This window comes from Lagopus leucura, unplaced genomic scaffold, assembly GCF_019238085.1.
Source record: "Lagopus leucura isolate 7727_CA_CO unplaced genomic scaffold, USGS_WTPT01 Super-Scaffold_100009, whole genome shotgun sequence".
Taxonomy (NCBI): Eukaryota; Metazoa; Chordata; class Aves; order Galliformes; family Phasianidae; genus Lagopus; species Lagopus leucura.
In genome coordinates this window covers 8,041,563-8,060,800 of record NW_024962266.1, presented here as the reverse complement: position 1 = coordinate 8,060,800, position 19,238 = coordinate 8,041,563, and the positions used below count along the sequence as shown (strand labels likewise).

The following is a 19,238-nucleotide window of genomic DNA, read 5'->3' as shown; positions in this document are numbered from 1 at the left end:
CTGCAACAGATGATCTGAAAGATCATCAATTTTTTACACTAGATCTTGATTAATTGTTGACTTGTTTGTTTGTTTTGAATCAATAATACAAGATTCTATATAGCCAGCCATAAGTTGATTCATGATGAAAGGAATAAATATACAAGTGCAGAAGGTAGAATGTCTGGTTAGGGAATAGCATCAGTCAGAAATGTGTAGCTGTAAGATAGTGATAAATGGTATATAAGGAAAGTGTGCTCTAGTATGTTCGTAGCTTGACATTCAGTGAGTTTTGATAATTTTCCTAGCTGCAGGAGGATTGTCTTCATTGTGATTTAAATTCTTTTCTGGTTTGTTTTATTCTTTTTGTGTTGCTTAAGATAGACTTGATTTAAAAAAAAAAATATGTATAAAGAAAAATGGAGCTTATTCAGTGAGTCGAAGGTTATTCAAAGAACAGCTGGTGTAGAAATATGATTAGAAGATGAAGCCCACTAAAAACTGGAAGGGAATCATATGGAGATGCAATAGACATATCTAATCTGAAAAAAAGAGTCCTCAGGCAGTGATCTGCCTTTGAGCTCAGAAAAGCCTGTGCTTGCATGCTGAGTGGTATCAGGAATCCAGTACTTCAGGTAGATTGCTTCTCTTCCTGGAAAACAGTATGTTTTTCTCCTCTTCCTTACAAAGGAAATTTTCCTGCTGGAATTGCTGGATGTGAGCAGAATGCATTGCAGCTTATGTAGTGAACCCTTGAGCTGAAAGATGGAGCGCAGTCAGTAGGCTGTTCTGTGTGCATGTGTGCATATTGAACTCTGTAGGTTTGGACTGGAGATCTGTGCATCCACAGATATCATGGTTTTCTATAAACGAGCTGTCAGTAAAACTATCAAGAATAATATCAATGGACGTTTGGCAGAATATTTAAAAGAAAAAAAGAGAATGTTCTCAACTCTATTTTTCTGTCGTGTCTATTTTAAATGTAAGATGCATGAGTTAGTTTTTGGATGTATCCCAAAGATTCGTCTTTCCTAAATCCAAGGGCTGTCTGTTTGCACAGTGATGTGATAACAGTGGGCAAAATATTTTCCTCTCTTCCTGCGTTTTTCTACAGTTTATCATGTCACCTTTTTGTTGCTTTCACAATGCAAAGAAAACTTGTCTATGCCACTTTGATTTCTTCCTCCTCTTTCCCACATTCTTCCTCTCAGTATGCCTCTCAGAACTTTCCAGTGCATGCTTGTTCCTATATCTGCCTTATTCTTGTGGCTAGTGTACGGTAGATCTTGATATGCTATCATACACCAAAAGCTGAGCGAATGATGGAGTTGCAGGTTACTATTGCACTGGCATTAGACACAAGTTGGACAACACTGAAGAAATACTGAATAATCTTATTGTTGTAGGAAGAATGGAGGATTCTTGATTTGAGTGTATACAGGTTTTCAGTTTGAACGCTTATTCCTCACCCCTATGTGAGATGTTGGGTTGTAGCTGTTTAATGTAATATTTTATACTTCCCATGTGTATACCTACAGGTGTCTTGCATTTCCAAAACTCCTCTTGGAGTGGCATTTTCATGATAAGATGAATTTGTTTTAGTCTCGTAATTTTTGTGTTTATTCAAACAGGTTAGACCAGTGTTTGATTTCAGCTCTGCAGGCTCACTTTCATAAGGAGGCCTATGCAGAGAAAATTAAAACATTACAATTTCTGGAAGAAAAAAAATGAATTCTTAGAAATGAGGTACTTTTTAACGTGCTTTAGAGAAGCAGACCAAATTACAAGAAAAGCAAAAGAGAAGAAAACCCCCTTGCTTCCTGAATGAGATAGTTCATAACTATTTAAAATGAAGTGTTACTGTGCAGAAAATGTCACCCAACACAGCTGAGATCTACAAATGCTACTGCATTCACCTGGCAGTAGAGGTGGTAGTCAATGCCTTATTGATGTCTGATGTGCCTAGACGCTGCCAGTATGCCTCTGTTTGTGACTCTTCTGGAAATAAAAATACTCAAGCTCCTGGAAACTTCTTTGAGTTAAAATGTTTCTGGGCAAAGCGTAGTACTGGCACCAGGAAAGGTCAAAAGAAGAGTGCCAAAAGTGCTGGGAGATGCTAGAAGTTCTTTCAGTTCCAATGTATGTTTCTGATAGGTAAGTGGTGTGTGCAGCTGTGACTGTAGACACCAGTGTGGAGGAACAATCCTTAACTGTGAGGCAGCCGAGGGCAGTTTAAAGACGATGCACGGTGCATTTGGTAGTACCAGGAACAGCATGCTGACAGCCTGTTATAATGAGGAATTCAGTTCACTATTGTCATATGGGAGATAGTCCAAGCTTCTGTGTGTAATTTAAAAAAGAAAAATTGGTTTATTTTTCTTGAAAGATGGACAAAGATTAAGGAAAATCTGTACGCCAGGGTTTTCTGCCTCTTATGTTAGGCTTCATCCTTTTATCTTGTCTTAACCTGTAAGACATTTGAGGTTTAATGTTTCTTAGCAGCAGTGGTGCTTACAACTGTTTTAGCTGTGTAAAAATGCAGTAGCTTTTTTTAACCTTGCTGGTTACTCTCCCAAAATGATGTCCATCTGCAGTAAGTGCCAGAATCTGTATATGGTTTATAGGAAAAACTGTTTCACTGAGTAGTTTTTTTTCCTCATTCAAGCTTCATAATAGCACAGTAATTTCTTTGGTCTGTGACTTCTCTGTTGGTGGAAAAAAGTCACACCTAAGAAGACAGTGCTAATAGCTAATATAGCAGGAAACTAGAGCCCACTTCCCTAATAAGGCTAGGAATGGTTGATTAATAAAGAGCTGAGGCTCTGCATTAGATTGCTGTGTTGTAGACTTCATCCTTTCTGCTCCCACCCTTTGCTTCTCAGGTAAGGAAACTGAAACTGCTTTTTTGTGTCAGGCCTTTCCCATACCCTGCAGATGAGTAATCCATCTGGGTTAGGAATATTGCATCTCATCCTAGGCGTCTGTACTGTTTTCTACAAAGTTGCTGTAATTATCCTTGCATTGTTCTCTCATATCTTATATCATAATGCATAGTTTTTATTTTTGTCATAGCTGATTATGTACAAGTAATTGCTGAAATGTGAGTAATAAGCCTTATTCCTTATCCTATGGTGAACCAGCTACTGAACACCCTTTTATTTGGATTTACATACATGTAAATCTATCCAGTGTAAATCAGATAATCCATGCAAATTACTGTATAAATATCTTTACTTATAAATGTGTGTCTGTAAATGCCAGTTGTTTAAGGGCTAACTCTTGTCTTGTAAAGTTATATTTTAGTCTTCCTTCAACTGAAGAAATCTCACACTTTACTTTGAGTGTGTGTGTGAACTACTGAAAGTTAAGGCAAGTTTAAATGAATGTCTGGTCAGAGTCCAAGTGTTCAGATTATTGCAGGACTGAAAATTCCATTGCATGGAGTATGGTAGAAATTCTGTGAGTGAGGTCATCATGGAAAATACTGTATTATTCTTTGAAGGATTTAAAGTATAGCGTAAGTTTTACTAAAAAACTAAATCGCAGCAAGTCTTGTTGTCTGGGCCAAAATGACTTGTGGAAGTCGGTTGTAATGTTTCTGTGTTCCTGTATGCTGTCCTGAGAGAGCAGCGGGAGCCCAGCAGGTGTGAGGCCGTTGACATTCTTTTCAAGGCTGCAAGCATGCTGTTAGGGGATGCATATCATGGTCTCCTTGCATTTGATGGCTTTGTTCTGTTATTCTGCTGAGGTACTAAATACGTTTCAAATGTTTATGTTAGTTTGGTGCTTGTTTTTTTATTAGTAAATCATGGAAATGGTTTGGGGATTTTGTTGCTTGTGTATTAATAAGCAGTTAGTATTTGGGTATGCTGGTATGAGAAAGGAGGAATCAATTACGTAGATTATTAATTTTCACAAGTACTTTTTTGTCTAAACATTATAAGTTCTTGCTTATTTTAGAATATCTATGGACTTGAATCCTGTAAATATCAGGAAAATGATTAACCCAACTGATGGCAACTTTGAATGTTGCAAGTGAGCTCTGTCAAGTTAAAAGAACTTCCTGTGACTTTCTTACATTCATTTTTCCTGTTTGAAAAATACGTTCTTCTCCAGAGTATTGTGTCTGTATGGCAGCAATGATCTCCATATATGTGAATGACTAGATAGACTACCAGCAGAAAAACATTCTGAGGTGTATTTAGAAATACAAGTGAACAGCTAAAATGTTTGAATGGAAGATATATATCTTGTTCTGATAAATATTCTTCGGAATGACCACTCATCTAGGCATGCAGGGAACACCCAGAATTGCTGATACTTCAGCATCTCTCAAACTGTAAATATTCCTGAGTGACTTTAAAAAAAAAAAAATCATCCCAATAGACAGGATACGTCTTTACTGTGAGACTTTTATTTTTAAAAACATAGCAGCCCAACACAGAAAACTTGAACTTTCTTGAAATTCTGAGAACAGGTGGCAACATCAAGTATACTTGTTGTCAGGATTGTAGCAGTTCGGTTTCATAGAGCTTTTAAGTTCAAGATGCTGATCAGCATATGGTACTGGCTAGCTGCATCTCTACCAGCTCTTTTGTTATCTTGTTATTGTTACAGGTCTTAATGACAGTTGTAAACCATAGTTCTGGATGCAGGGGTTAGTCCACCCTGGGGAGGAGAGGGAGAAACAGCAGTGTGGATTATGGAAATATGAATTGATCTAAAAAGCAGCTCTCTTGTAACAGAATGGGACTCAAAGAAAGACTGGGGAGAAGCTGGTGAAAAGACGATGGAATATGATGTGAAAATGATCATTTGAATGCTTTCCTTTTCATTCCCAGCTGCTGTGTTCTGGTGAAAAGGCATGCATTTGTATATCTTAAGGCTGGGTGAAAAAGGGCCAGATGAATGGAATTACTTGTTAGATATGTTTTCATTTTGAGACAAATTATGTGCATTTTAATAGACTGTATGCATACGTTAGCCATTTTTGATCATACAGCTGTGATATTGGGGGACTACATTTTATTAAAAATGTTCCTTTCTGTTTGCTTAAATAAGTATAGTATTAATATTTGGCTGTCATTCAGATATAGCTTATCAGCCCACTGAAAATAACTGTTAGTGATTTGGCTTATTCTTGCCTTCTTCAGTGATGTGCCAAACCAAAGAAGAAAAGATTAATTGATGGCTGAAACAGTGATGACAATCATTTGGAACAGCCTCCAAAAAGGCTGCCAAACTGTCATGTATGATGTCATTGTTGACTGGCCTCGGTTGCCCTCAGAATATTCCAATCTTGTCACCTTATTTTGCATTATATGCTTACTTATATTCTCTCATCTACTTGCTTAGTTCCCTCGATGCATTTTATCTTCCTTATGGTGCTTCTGTTATACTTTCAGCATTGTTTTTGTCTGAAGCTTACTGCTGCTCTTTGAGGACTGTCCTAATTATATCAGTCTCTTTTTATAGTAGGTACTGGATGTCATGTTCTTGAATCCAGTGTTTAGCATTTAAGTCTTGAAGTGTTGCTTAAACTAATCAGTTTACATTTTGTGAAATGGAATAACTTCAATTTACTTTGTGTTTATGTTAGGAAGGTGTCTGAGTCAAATATCGTGACCTAAGTGTGATGAAATCCAGGAACCAGTGCACTCTGGTCTCAAAGAAGGAGGCTGGTCACTGTCTTTGTCTGCAGCAAGACCAAGGGGAGAGTTGTTGGTGGGCAGCTACTGGAGGGGTCCAGGCTGCAGCTCTGGGACCATGGGCAAGGAATGAGGAAAGGTGAACCGGCTCCAGGCCGGTGCTCAGGATGGAAGTCAACAATATTTTTTTAAATTTTATATAAGAATTATGTCTTGTACTCCTTTCTTACGTGTGTATTTGCAAGGCTTTGTGAAATAGTGCACATGAATGAGTGAACTTCTTATTTGCTTTTTCTTACCTCAATTTGTTTCATCTGAGTCAGTCTGTGTACAGTTATTAGCAGAAATACAGTTGGTAACAGAAGATCACATCTGAGAAATAATCATCTCTGAAGTCATAGTGCATCCTGATGTCTGTCCTGTGTCCTTCAGTGGTAAGGCCACTGTTAGAGGAAATGCTGGGAAGTGCAATGCAGCTCTAGAGCGTTAGGCCAGTTAAGGTCAGGAACTGGGGAGAACTCCTTCAGTAGAAACAAGCAAGTGTGGTGTGGGGAATGTTTGGGTTAGGCCTGCGCTCTCATGGTTCTGTCCTGCGTGTAAGGGAAGCAGGCAGTGACTTTCCTGCATGGGACAGCCTATGTTTCCTGGCCAGCTGTTGGATGTGGCTGCTTTCTCCTCAGAGCTGCTGGTGATGTTCTGCTGTGCTGCTGGCCTTGGCTGAGCTGACCAAGTCTGTGTGCACTTGAGGAAGTGATGACCTGATGGTGCTGCATTATGAACTATAGCAAAGGTGCAATGGCCCAGACTCAAATGATCCAGGCACTTCCAGCCACAGATGAAACGAATGTGTACTACTCGCTTCCTTGAGGAAAATCACATGTACTTGTGTGTCAGTTGCTTTTATTTCTATGTGATCCATCTGTATCTGGTGCTACAAGAGAGATGCTATAGTTTGGTTGCTTTTTCTCTGTTCCTTCTTGTGGTTTTGTTGCTTCTTTTTTGTTTTTTGATGCTGTCAATGGCATTTGGATTTGTACTGGGTAACACTTTTTCTTGCAATTGTCTTTCATTGCTACTAGTGATTTTTGTTAAGCTGTTTTATAGTAAGGCTTAGAATTTGACCTGGAAAATGAGAAGTATGTTTCCTTCATGAAAATATCTCAAATAATAGTAATTATGAAACAATTCTCCCAGTGGTTCCTTAGAAACTGACTTCCTTTCCCAGTTCCTTTTCTTTTGGCCAAAGATCCTTCTAGCTTAAGAAATTCAGCCCATGTGCCAAATGGGTTTCACTACCCTTTTCACTACCATGTGGTTCATCTACTTCCGCTACTACACAGCAGTGAGCACTCCATTGTGCTTTAAATTTAGAGCCCGCTCTCAGTTCTTGGAACATCTCGCATCATTTATCAGCATAAGTCACTGCTACAGATATTCTATTTGGATGCTATGCCAAGATCATTCATTCATTTATGTAGTACTTTGTATTAATTGCTTCTAAGGTTCTGAATTACAAAGAAAAATATAATTTCACCATAACTTGTGCTGTGCAGTAATTTTTTTGGGGGAAAAAAAAATGGGAAGTTCTGATCCTGGAAGAGCATCACCTTTTTGCTGTGAGTCTAAGACAGCTGGTCTATTGAGCATTTAGGTAATGATGCTATCATTGAAATTGTATACTAATAAAATGTCATTTATCTTATTCCCTACTATGTGATGATAGAAAACTTTCTGTCATACTTGTGTCATTTTTGTACAAAATGCAATGAACTTCAAGATAATGAATATTATCTTAAAAGTTAAATACACCCTTCATAGTATTTAATTTCAAGAGTGGAGATGGAAGAGCGCATTTCTTTTCCAATTTTCTCAGCTCTCTAACATGGTCTCCCTGTCTGTGCATTTGATTGGTGCATGCCATACAGCTGGTACACACCTAACATCAGAATGTATGCAGAAATATTTCTCTTGCTCACTTTCATCACCAGTTATTGGATAGATGGTAATATTTTAATCTAAACTTACACGAACGAGAACTACCTTTGAGAAGAACAACACTGTTGATTTTTAGGTTTCTAATCAGAGTTCCAGAAAAATTTAGGGTTCTTTAAGTGGGTAAATTAATCTGTGCTGAAGTTCTTATTGTCTTGGCTATTCTGTTATTTGTGACTGCACTCTCAATATCTGTATGCTACAGTGGACAGTAAGATATGACTTAGTTATAACTGGTTAATTGTTCCTGAACCTTATTGTGTAGGTAAGTGGAGAATCCAAGGTTTTTTTAATCCAGTGAAAATCTCAGTTCTGAAGCCTTAGGAAGCCATATTCTTCAGTCTCTCAGTATGGTAACAATGTCTTTTGAAGTACCAGAGTTAGTTAATGTATTTGTTCTTTTCTCCTTCTATAAAGTGCCTTTGAGGGATGCTCTAAACCCACTAGAATCTCAATACAGATCAACTGTGTCAGGATTGAATTAGGTGGCCAATATGCACTATCTGCAACTTAATCTAAAAAACAATTTAAAAAGCAGGTTTGTTCTGAGGGCGCTGGGATTGCTCATTTTGTTGTGTTTTTTTTTTTTTTTTTTAATGTAGCACAGAAGTTCTTGTGTCATGCAGTTGGGTTACCCTGCCATTTTAAAACAGTTTCACTCATCCTTGATGTTATGCTGTGAATGAAATGGTATTATATGCATATGACTTCCATGGGCCTACCCTATAATTACAACTAGCAAGCCAATTAGTAATAGCTATTAATTATTAATATATCTTATGCTATTTCAGAGAGTTCTTCATAATTTGCCTTTAGACATAGAGGAAAATTTGAGAACTCCAAAGGAGAAAACCAATAAGGTTAACTACTTTGATCTTTCCAAGGTACAGAGTGGAACTCGTTTCTTAGCCTGGAAAACTTTGTTTCAAAGGATGTGTGAAAGTTGGAGAACGATATTGCTTGTGCTTCAGAGACCTTGTACGAATCATACAGTGCTTTCCATTCTCTTTTTTACAAGAAACTTTGAAGTCCTGTAAATTCTGAGTCATATTTACACTTCATTTAACGAATGTAGAAGTGGTAGCTGAATTACTTCAAACTGGAGATTACTGAGTTTCACAGTTCAATGTTTTCAGAAAAGAAATATAAAAAGCATCCATGTAGTTGAATGCAACCACAAAGTGCTGTACCTTAAGGTGCATTTTCTCAATTATTTCCCAAGAAGGTTTTTCCTAAACCGTTTGCATTTGTCTTTTGTATTCTTTCCTTTATGTGTGTAAGAGGAATGTTCTGAAAGCAGCTGATAATTTTTTTTTACCCTGTGAAATTAGTAGATGATCAACAGAATGATGCATATTGCACATAAAGGTTAAAAATAGTTATGGAGGCCTGCTACTAATTTCCATACTTTAAACTTGGATTTCTGTGAATGTGATTTTAAGATGAAATTTTTTGTTATTCAAACCATTTGGGCCTTACTTTATTGTAGCTACTACTTTTTGATGAGATTTCTAGCAGTGGTAACAGCTAAGTCTTTGAAATATAACTACTGCTGCTAGCTTCACATGGGTCCCTGCTGTGGGTGTGTGCAGCTTCACAAAAAGGAAAAGGAAAAGTCAGCTGTGAGGACAGAGCAGCTTGCCTTTTCACGGACTGTTTTATGTAGGAGCGTTAGAATTTCACCTTAGTAGAGCCATAATGATGAAGGGCTCAACGCTGCAAGATGCTAAGCAGTCTGACTTTGATTTAAGAATGAATCTAAATCTGTGCTTAACTTGAAGCATTTAAATATTCCCATTGAAGTCGCTGCTTTGAGTCAGAAATATGTCATGACAGTCTTAAATCTCAAGTAGATCCCTTGTTTGTATGTTTGAACTGACATAAGATAACCAAAAACTGTGTTACCAAATGGTGGGGAAAAAGTCCCAGAGAGTCAGTTGAGGACGCTAGGAGATGAACATGCAGATTGCAGTATGGAAACTGGTAAGAGAGACTTTCTTCCTTGGATGGAAGGCATTGAGAGAGAGGTGAATAGGGATAGGAGGTTCTTGGAAGAGTTTTGAAGGACAATTAGATGAAATACTAAAGCAGAATAGCAGGTAGCTTTTTGTCAGTAAGGAAAGAGAGAGAAACAGTGTTTAATAAAGTATATGCAACAAAGACAAAAAAAGAGAAGTTCCCCTTTTGGTGGGGATGGAGGAGGGTCTTTAAAGAAGGAAGGTAGATAAATAAGGAGACAAGAACTAGGAAGTTATTGAGGAAGAAAACATTTGAAGAAAAAGGATAGTGGGGGGGGAAAAGGCACAAAAATGTTTTATCTAGGTTGATGACTATTTGATGTCTTAGAATTCAAGATAATAGAGATAAGGATAAGTAGTTTTTTGAGCACTAATTAATGTGAATGTTTTTGTCAATCTTATTTGGATTGTGTCATTCCACAATTCAAATTATATTGCATACTACCTATCTTACTTAGGCCTTTTCTTCCTGGGTATGCTGACACACCTATGGAGTGAACATGGTGTGACATAATCTTAGAAAGAGACTTTCCCCTTCTTGAGAGGTGCTGATGCAATAAGTAGAACAGATCTAGGTGGGGATCTAACTGCTTGGGGGTGGGTGTTATACTGCAGATAAATGCAGAAATAGTTGAAAGGAGGCAGGAGTTTTTCTGAAAGGCAGTGTCTAAATTGCCATTTTTGAAGTGATTCGATATTCTGAATATCTTAAAATGTTCCAACTGGAGAATATTTTCAATCCCTTAACAGAGATTCACAAGAAAAAATTCAAGTTTCCTTTCCTCTTAAATGTGAACTGCAGAATATTGCAAGAACAAAAAGTTACTGGGGAGAGTACTTCCCCTGTCCTTCTAATTTTAGAAATTAATTATATTAAATGTCAATAATTAAATATTTCAGTAGTGTAGTATTGTGTAGTCAGCTTCATTTCTGGTGATTCATCAAGCTTTGTCTGCATTTAAGGAAAAAAGGAACCTGTTGAAGGGTGTAAGTTGAAGTGGGGGGGAAAAAACTCACAAACTCACTCATACTTTTGTAGGGATGCGCTAAATATGCTGGTTCTGTAATATACATCAAGACTGGTGAAATCTTTCTAAAGAGACAGCTCTTCTACTTTCAGTTGCTGTGAGATACCCTCCAAAACTCACTGTACTTTACAATGTACACAGCTACATGTTTGCAAATGGACCTGCCTGAGGTATCTGTTTCCATTTCCACTTAGCAAATTAACAGTCACTGTTAATTAAAGCCACGTATGTGCTTGCTTCCCTAACCTGACGCAACTTCAGTGTGTGTGATGTCCTTTCTGCTTTGTGGGATGAAAACATGGAAAGGGAGACACATGGAGATTGTAACTTCACTGAGTTAAGCAAGGCCTTGGGGGGGGGGGAGGGGGAATTCCTGCTGTTGCCTGACAGTGTTAAGGGTACCAAGTTTTGAAATTCCAGTGCTTTGAAATTGCAGCCAGGGAAAGGTAAATTTGTTCTTAGCTGACGACTGCAGAGCATGAATCAAATAATTGTTTGCAGTTCTGATTATGAACTTCCGAAGATTTCCTTTTAGTTGAGTACGATATTAGAAATGAAAATGAGATTTTCCTCAGTGAGGAGTAAGGTGTGTATCTGGAATGTAATCTATCCATTAATTTTGCATAAGGGTAGGATTGAGTTGCTAGGACTTGTTTTCTAGGAAAATGGTGTGTGATTTTAGAAACATCATCTACTACCTTTTCCATTGCTTCTAAAATGATGATACACAGACCTTGCTGTTTGGGTATAAAACAAACCAAGGAAAGCTGAATAAATCTGACTCAAGTGTCTGTATTATCTCTGTGTGTAATCAGTGTGTAGGAACAGGCTTGGACTGTGTAGAGCAATTGGTGCAGTAATTAATAAACCCACTGGACCGTGAATGTGTGAGAGAGCAACTTGCTGCTTATATGCTATAGATATAAGTATTTTCTTAAATACTATTTCCATTTTTTTTAAGCTTTGCGTCAGGGAAACAATATCATACCAACTGTAGTTGGTATGATATTGATTTTGTGGTTTTATTCTTTCCATTAGAGTTTGTGTAAGGAGTGAGATAGCAATCCTTTGACTTAGTAATTAAAATCAATTGTGTATGTGACTGTATGTGTTTACTCAGTGCTTCAAAGCAAATACGTGCTCTTTAACTTGTTTTCTACAGCATCTTTTTAGTTTCCTCTGTGCACACACCTTCCTTCCTGAAACAGTGGCTGTTTTCTTTTCTGAAACTAACACTGTGAGAGCCTAGAGTGGTGCTAATCACAAGGCAGTGTGAATGGGGGATAGCTTGCTTTCTGAAGATTTGACAACCTTTTGTTTTCAGAGATTAACGCATGCTTTTATGAAGCTTTTAAAATAAAAGATGATAAATGCATTATGCTTTTTCAGAGGATGTGCGTTTTGACTCAAGAGTGAGTCCTGCCTGAGTTGTGGATCGGTGAAGACAATGACTTGTTAGGAAGCAGAGCTCAATTCTGCTCAATAGAAAGGTTATTGACTTGAACTGTACACCGATAGTGACTGCTTATGTGGATATGTGAATAACAGCCATTTGCATTTTAAATCTGTCTGGAAGCATCTTGGGGGCATCTTATTTTTTCCTCCATTTTAAAAATCTGACTAACACCTGTAATTAAGGGGGAAAGCAGAGCCCTGGAAGCGAGGTAGGACTTGCAGCCATTGATCTGTGTAAACCCAGCTTACGCTGTCAGGGGAAAAGCAGTCAACTGCTGAGCTGCTTTGTCACTGACATAAGCTGGGAGAGGATTTTTTTTTTTTTGTCTATGCTGTTTATACACCAGTCTATAGACCTGCTGGCTGCTTGAATTTTAAAGAGCGGAGAGGTTTAAAGACTGCTCCCTGAGGGATGCTGCCGCCAGTTGGGAAGCGAGCGGGGCCGCCCCGCAGGAGCTGAGCGTGTGCCGGGGGCGGCGTGAGGCCTCGCTGTCCTGCGGCCGGAGGCACGCGTCGTCTTCGGGTCACCGGCTGGGCTGCTGAGCTGCCCCTGGGCTTGGGGCTGGTTCTTCCTGTGGGATTGTTTATTCTGAGAGGATGCGCTGGGAGGCTGGAGTGAATATGTTTCTGTACCCTGTTCTGAATCGTTTCTGAGATCAACAGGCAGCAAGCCCAACTCTCAGTAGTATGGAGAAAAGAACTTACTATAGTGTGATTATAGGTGCAGATTTGGAAGGAGAATTTGAGTTGAGATACTGAGGCCCCTTCCCAAAGTACACCACAGTGTGCTCAGACCCCTCTCCTCCTGTGCTGGGAAAGCTGGATTCTGAAAGATTTCTTGAGCTCCCTTACGTGACATAGAAACTCTTGAAAATTGATTTCTTCATTCTGTACTATTAGTTCACATAGTGGAGCATCGTGTATCTTTAAGATGTTGCAGCTAACAATGTGTGTTGTATTTGAAGGATTCATTTCTGTCTCTGTCTTTCCCTGGACTTTTCAGCTCTCGCTGATTAACTTCCATGGGTTCTTTGTGTTTTACACTTACAACTGTTCCAGGCAGATGTTTGGAGCAAATAGTCATTGTGTGTGGGAATTTCAGTACATAGCTTCCCCTAATGGAAGCTGGCTGCTCAGCGCACAGTTGAACAGTGTTCAAGCAGGAGGGTACTAACATCCTTGATCCAGTTCTTAACCCCATCTGCATCTCTGCAGTCTGCTTGCCTTTTCCTGACTGTGTGCACCTCGCAGGATGCCTTTATAAGCTCCAGTGTAGCCAGTATAGTCCTGTTGTTGGTCTCATACAAAGAGAGAACCCTGTAGCTGTACTGACCAATACAAATGCCATCTCTTGTCCCTTCTTAGCTCAAGTGTGCCATGGAAGGTTTGTTTTCTAAGTTGACTGTTGGGAAAAACTGCTATTTTTGGGATCCTGTAAGATCGCTTTAATAATTTCTGCTAACAAATCTGCAAATCACTTTTTCACCTGAAAAATTTTTACTAGCTTGGGAGCATTTTTATATCATAATTTATACCTTTATTTGTCACTAAACAACTTAGTAAATGCTGTGAGAGAGAGCAGTGCTATTATATTATTGTACAAATATAGCTCCATCAGATTCCCTCCCTTTCCCTTTATGAACAGAGTTGCTCTCTTTTGAAAACCAAAGGGTTAATCATATAAATATCTCTCTTGGACCAGCAGAAGATTTCCACGATTTTCAGTGTTTGACCATGAGACATGTATAGAGTCGTTATACCTCTCTGTAATTCATTCTGCTGCCAACTTCATTCCCTTTTCTCTGCCTGCATTTTAATTGAAACAACATTTGTATTTTTGAGCCAGGATCTGTCAGAAGTCCCTGTGGCTAGTCTGTGGTACAAGTAGCAGCAGACGTGGCTTACCCATATGGTGTGGTGCTTCTTGTAAAATCCATATGGCCTTGTTGAGGGGAATCCCAGCGGGGATGTGAAGGGTGTTAATACCCTTCAGGCCAGGCCTTTCCCTCCTGGGGCTTCTACGGCATTGTCTTTGCAATCTGCCGAAGCACAAACTTAATTCCTTTTTAATAATCAATTATTTCAGTCCAGGAACGTGTACTGTATTTTTTTTTTTGCAATCATATGTTCCTCAAGTTTATTATTATTTTCTATGAATATTTCTGGATATTTATTTTAAACCAATCTTCAGGGGAACTGCTAGCAAACAGAGATAAAAGCCTTTTCAAAATCCTAACCCTGTTTCCCTTGCATTTGCAGGAAGTGCTGAACAGTGTTCCAAAGTTCTGCTTTCCTTTTGACGTCGAAAGGTATGTTGCAGTTATCATTTATTTAAACATTTTATATGAAAGGGTATTTAGTGTGATAACAGGGAAATACTTAAAGGACAAATAAAAATACAGTACAGAAACATGCACCCATGGATGAACATCACAGCAAAACACAACTTTTCTGGAGTTGTAAGGGTATGTCTTTCAGGATAGAGCAATATTCTGCCTCTTGATTATATTTACTCCTGTAAATTATATATACTCCTGTATCATTGCGAACAACGTCTGTGTTAATATCAGCATATAATACAGTTTTGTTCAAGCAGCAACCATCATAAAAAAAAAAATGTCACAGGTCTTTAGGATATAAATACCAGTACTGAAAATGTGTAGTTTGAGTTCAGAGAAATTAAAACTTTAATTGCATGGAAGTAACTGAACGTGCAGCTGATTTTTCTTAGAGTAGACTTAAGAGCTAATTAATAATACATAATAATCTTACCTTTCTGGTATCCATTACAGTGTGGCATCCATGTAATGATGCAATAATTTAAATGGTTTGTATAAAAAATTTTATTAATTAAAACACTTATTTGAACTTGTCAAACTGATTAATGGTAATTAATTTAATCTATCACACTCACTTCTAAAACTCACATTGTCCGAATCAGCAAAAATGGAGTTAAAAGCGTGATTTGCATAAGGAAGAAAGCTGCAGGCGGTAGCGCGGGCTGAGCCGGCTGCAGGGCAGCGTTGGCAGCGCTGTGAGCGAGAGCCCTGCAACAGCGACCGGCAGTGTAGTGTCAGTAGTGTGGTGCAAGGCAGGGACTTGACAGGAGAACATGGCACGTACAGACTGTCATAAGCACAACTTCTCTGAAGAAAACTAGGCTCGTTTAGCCGTTTATAGATGTTTAGTTGTTTGCATTTTGAACTGGCTAAACTTGCTGCCCTTCAAACTGTTTTGATGACCTAACCAGTGCTGTTCGTGTTGGCTGTAAAGCATTGAAGTCCTTAATGTGCCCGAGACGTATGCAGTATATCTGTGTAAAGCTGATAAAGAAGATGAATAATGAAAATAAAAATTGAGGATAACAGAAAAAGGTGAGGCTCTGCTGCTGCCATCCAGTGGCAAGAATTTTATCAGTGGCAGCAAATAATTATTTTCAAATAACTACTTCAATGTTAGCTGTTTCTGTTTATTCATTCAGAAGGCACTTAGTTGCTTATATGAGACTGATAAACTTAATCAGAATTCTGTGGGAATATATTACTTTAACTGAGTATCCAAATGATGGGGGGAAAAATGATACAAGTTATGTGATGTTTGTTGTTTGCCCTTTGTCCCTCTGCTTCCAAGTACTTTTTCACCTCTATGTTTGACCAAAGAGCAGTGCTCTCAGATGGGGAAACTTCTATAATATCCATACACCTTGGCAGTTGGACAGAAGCTGGGGTGATTCGTGGAAGCTGAGGTGCACGTTCCATTGACTGCTGACTGCTCAGCCTGCGCGCAGCTGCCTCTGAAACCAGTTTCTGTACAAGCGGCTTCTGCTTGGCTGGGGTTGGGAGCTGGGCTGTTGGGACCTGTGAGGGAGTACAGGCAGTGTGGGGTCCTGGGAAGTGAAGGTACTTGGGCAGGGGAGGTGGGCTGAACTGCCATGGGCAAAGAGACAGAAGTACTGGATGCCCATGCAAGAGTGTCTGCTGCTCTTTACTTAACTGTTTGGGAGGAATAATTTAGGGCTGTGTTGTGTTTATGCTATTCAGTTCAGACATTTTCTACTGTAAAGGCATGTTGCCACTTGAAAATAAACAATACAAAAACTGTATAGTTGTCTTTTATTTTCCTGGAGTTGGATATTTTTGTTTTGAAAAGTATGGGACTAATGCAGACAAGTATTGATAAATATGTTGCTGTAACTCCTTTCTGTGTTTGTTTTATTTTTAAAAGAATGCTGTAGGTGTGACAAACACCTAGTTTTTTTCTAGCCATAAACATGCTTTTCACTTGTCTGCTGAACATTTATTTTCTTGCAGGGAGAACAACCACAGACCATACAATCAGTGCCCCCAAGTATTTTACAGGCAGCTTCAGTGGCAAGTTCTGTACAGAAAGCTTTCATTGAAGAGAAAAGCCAAGTTTCTATTTCACAGGTTGAGCTCATTGTACTTTAGGGAATATAGTTTCTCAAACTGTATTGTGAGATCTATCAGTATATAAACCACTGAGAGCACTTTGTGATCCTTGTAAGAGCTAGGAAAGACTAGAGCAGAAGTGGAATTTCCACTGATGCTAGTGATCGAGGTATCTGGAATAAAAAAAAACTGACTTCGTTCCATACTTTGCTTCTGGGCATTGTTGCATGCAGCGGAGTTTCAGGCAACAGTGTCCTTTTTATTAAATAAACAAAACTCATTTAAATAATAAATCAATGTTCTTGAAATTATGAAAATAATGTAATTAAAGCCCTGTCAAATCCCGGTGGTAAGTCCATCGTCACATTTTCCTCTGCCTCACCTGTACTCAATTAGTGAATGAATTGAAAAGTGGATGAAGTGAGAATGTGTTTGATTTTGTTGTATTCATTATGCGGTGATCATGGACTAAGATCTAGATTTGATTCTATGTGATACTGCTTACATTATCTCACTAGAAATACAGACTTCCATTTGGATGTATGAAGTAGCTGTACACTATTTGTTTTAATTATCACAATTGCATACTATGAATGGTGATTTAAAATCTGTGGGTAACTCCCATTAAATATAAGCTGAAAGTCAAGCCAAAAAGGCACAATGGATGGCATGATGTGTTAACCATTACTTAAACTTTGAGATATATACATACATGTATATAAATAGAAAGCAAACACATAATTTTGTTACTAACCCAGTATAGCTTACATTTTATGCTGAAGAGGATTAAGTACTGAATTTTGCCGTAGAAGTTCTTGAGCATTTACCCTGAGAGCCTACATCTTTTTTTGCAACTAAATTGTTTTAGGATTTATTAATTACACAACTGCACAACTTTTAAACTGTTCATTTGTTGATAGTCTTGAATAAGTTCGCTTTTTCTCTGCTGTGGAATTCCTTTCTCTGTTTCTATTTGTAAGAAACAGGAGGATTGTACTTCTAAAAAATGTAGAGATTTTATCACTTCCTTCTAATATTTGCTAAGCTGATTTTTAAGTGTCAGAGAAAAACACCTTGTCTTTTTTGTTCTTTGTAACCTTCATGCAAACGCTACATGATTATTTTTCCTCTTCTTTCCCCTCAGTGATCTGTATTTTTACTCTCAACCTCAAACTCGTGTAACTTGCAGAGCCCCCACCTCACTCGCTAGCTGTGTTGGTAATTTTGCTGGATAACTGAGTGAGCATGCAGATGTTCTTCTCAGTCACAACTCAAAATCAGTCTTAAATTTCACTGTCACAGTTTGACTCCTCAGTTTTTCTGCACTTTGATTCTCTTTCCTTTGTTCCCTCCTCCATAAATACTTCTGATCTCCCTTTCTCCTCCTCTGCTTTTTCCCCTTCAGGTTGTATTTCTTCTGTTGTTTATGTAGTCCCTCTGTAGCCAAGACTTTGGAAGGTGTCTGTAGGACTAATATGGAGATAAGTGTCTTATTGATTTCACCTACTGTGCCCACCCAGTCACGTGGTAAGGGCTATGTTGCAGAGCATAAGTGGCTCTGCTGCACGTGCTGTAGGAAGATTACTCATTAGGTGTAGAATATTGCTCAAGTACGGGAACTACTGTGCCTATTGTTTAGCTCACAAACTATTAGAGTCAGTGGCTAAACCATTTCTGTTGGTGTTTTGAGTAGCAATCTCTGGCTGTGGAGATGATTTGTGGCTTACAGAAATACTTAGTTAAAAAGTCAACAGATGAGAATAGAAAGTACTTAGCTAAGAATATATTTAATGTTTCAAGCTGTATAGATAAATTATAACATCTCCTGAACACTTGAGTCATTTCAGTCAATCTGCAGGATGACTTAGAAACTCTGAAATGTAGTAGTCTTGTACAACTGAGTTTTTTCCACTCTTTATCTCATTGTATTATACACATTATATAACATAAAATGTAGGCATATGAGAAAAATCTGTGTAATGGCAGGAGGAACCCAAGTGGTGGAGTCATGATCACAGGGTGAGTTTAGAAGCAGAAACAATAGTTGCTGCTGGGGATAGTAATCAGTGGAAGAATATGGCTCAAGCTGAGGTTGCAGAGTCCCCACTCCTCCCCATCAGCTGGTGCTTCCAAGCTTGAATCTCTCTCTCATTTTTCTCTGATTTTGGGGAGAATTAGGGTCAGTGGTTGGTGTGCTTTACTTTTCAGTGTCAGATTTGGAGAAAAAATACACTGAAATTTTTCAGTAGCAGTTGCCTGTCAAGCTGAGTTAGTGAGTTGAGTAAGAATTGTGCCTTGCTGGTCAAGCATATGTGTGTGACACATTATAATTAACGTTACCTGTAACTTTGTTTTGTTTAAAAAATACTGACTGAAATCTTTTCTGCCATGCATGGTTTTTCATTGTTTGGAAACAACAAAATCTCTCTAAGTTCAAAGCCCTTTAGGAATTCCTAAGTGTGAAGGGCGATTCATTTCAAGCATACTGTGTCTCCTAAGCAGATAAATTTGGAAGAAGAGCAATTCTAATTAAGAGTTAAGGATAAATGTGATGGTTAGACATGTTGTTTTTCATTAGAAGAGATTTAATTCCTGTCTTAATCAGCTCTCTCAAGGCAGCCTTGAAATGCAGCCTGCACAATGGCTATAGTGTAAACAGAGTTCTTTAAAACAGCTCTTTACCTGCTCTGTGTGTACCAAAGAGCCTTT

The 19,238-nt window shown here is 38.4% G+C and overlaps 1 protein-coding gene across 2 annotated transcripts in view; it reads left to right on the top strand.

Annotated features, from left to right (window-relative positions):
• The window catches only part of DENND1B (DENN domain containing 1B), a 145,089-nt gene that overhangs the window by 34,171 nt on the left and 91,680 nt on the right, over nt 1-19,238 (top strand). For both annotated transcript variants that reach the window (XM_042873578.1, XM_042873577.1), the window contains exon 4: nt 14,380-14,429. In XM_042873578.1, coding sequence (XP_042729512.1) covers nt 14,380-14,429 — 50 coding nt within the window. The remainder of the gene's footprint in view (nt 1-14,379; nt 14,430-19,238) is intronic.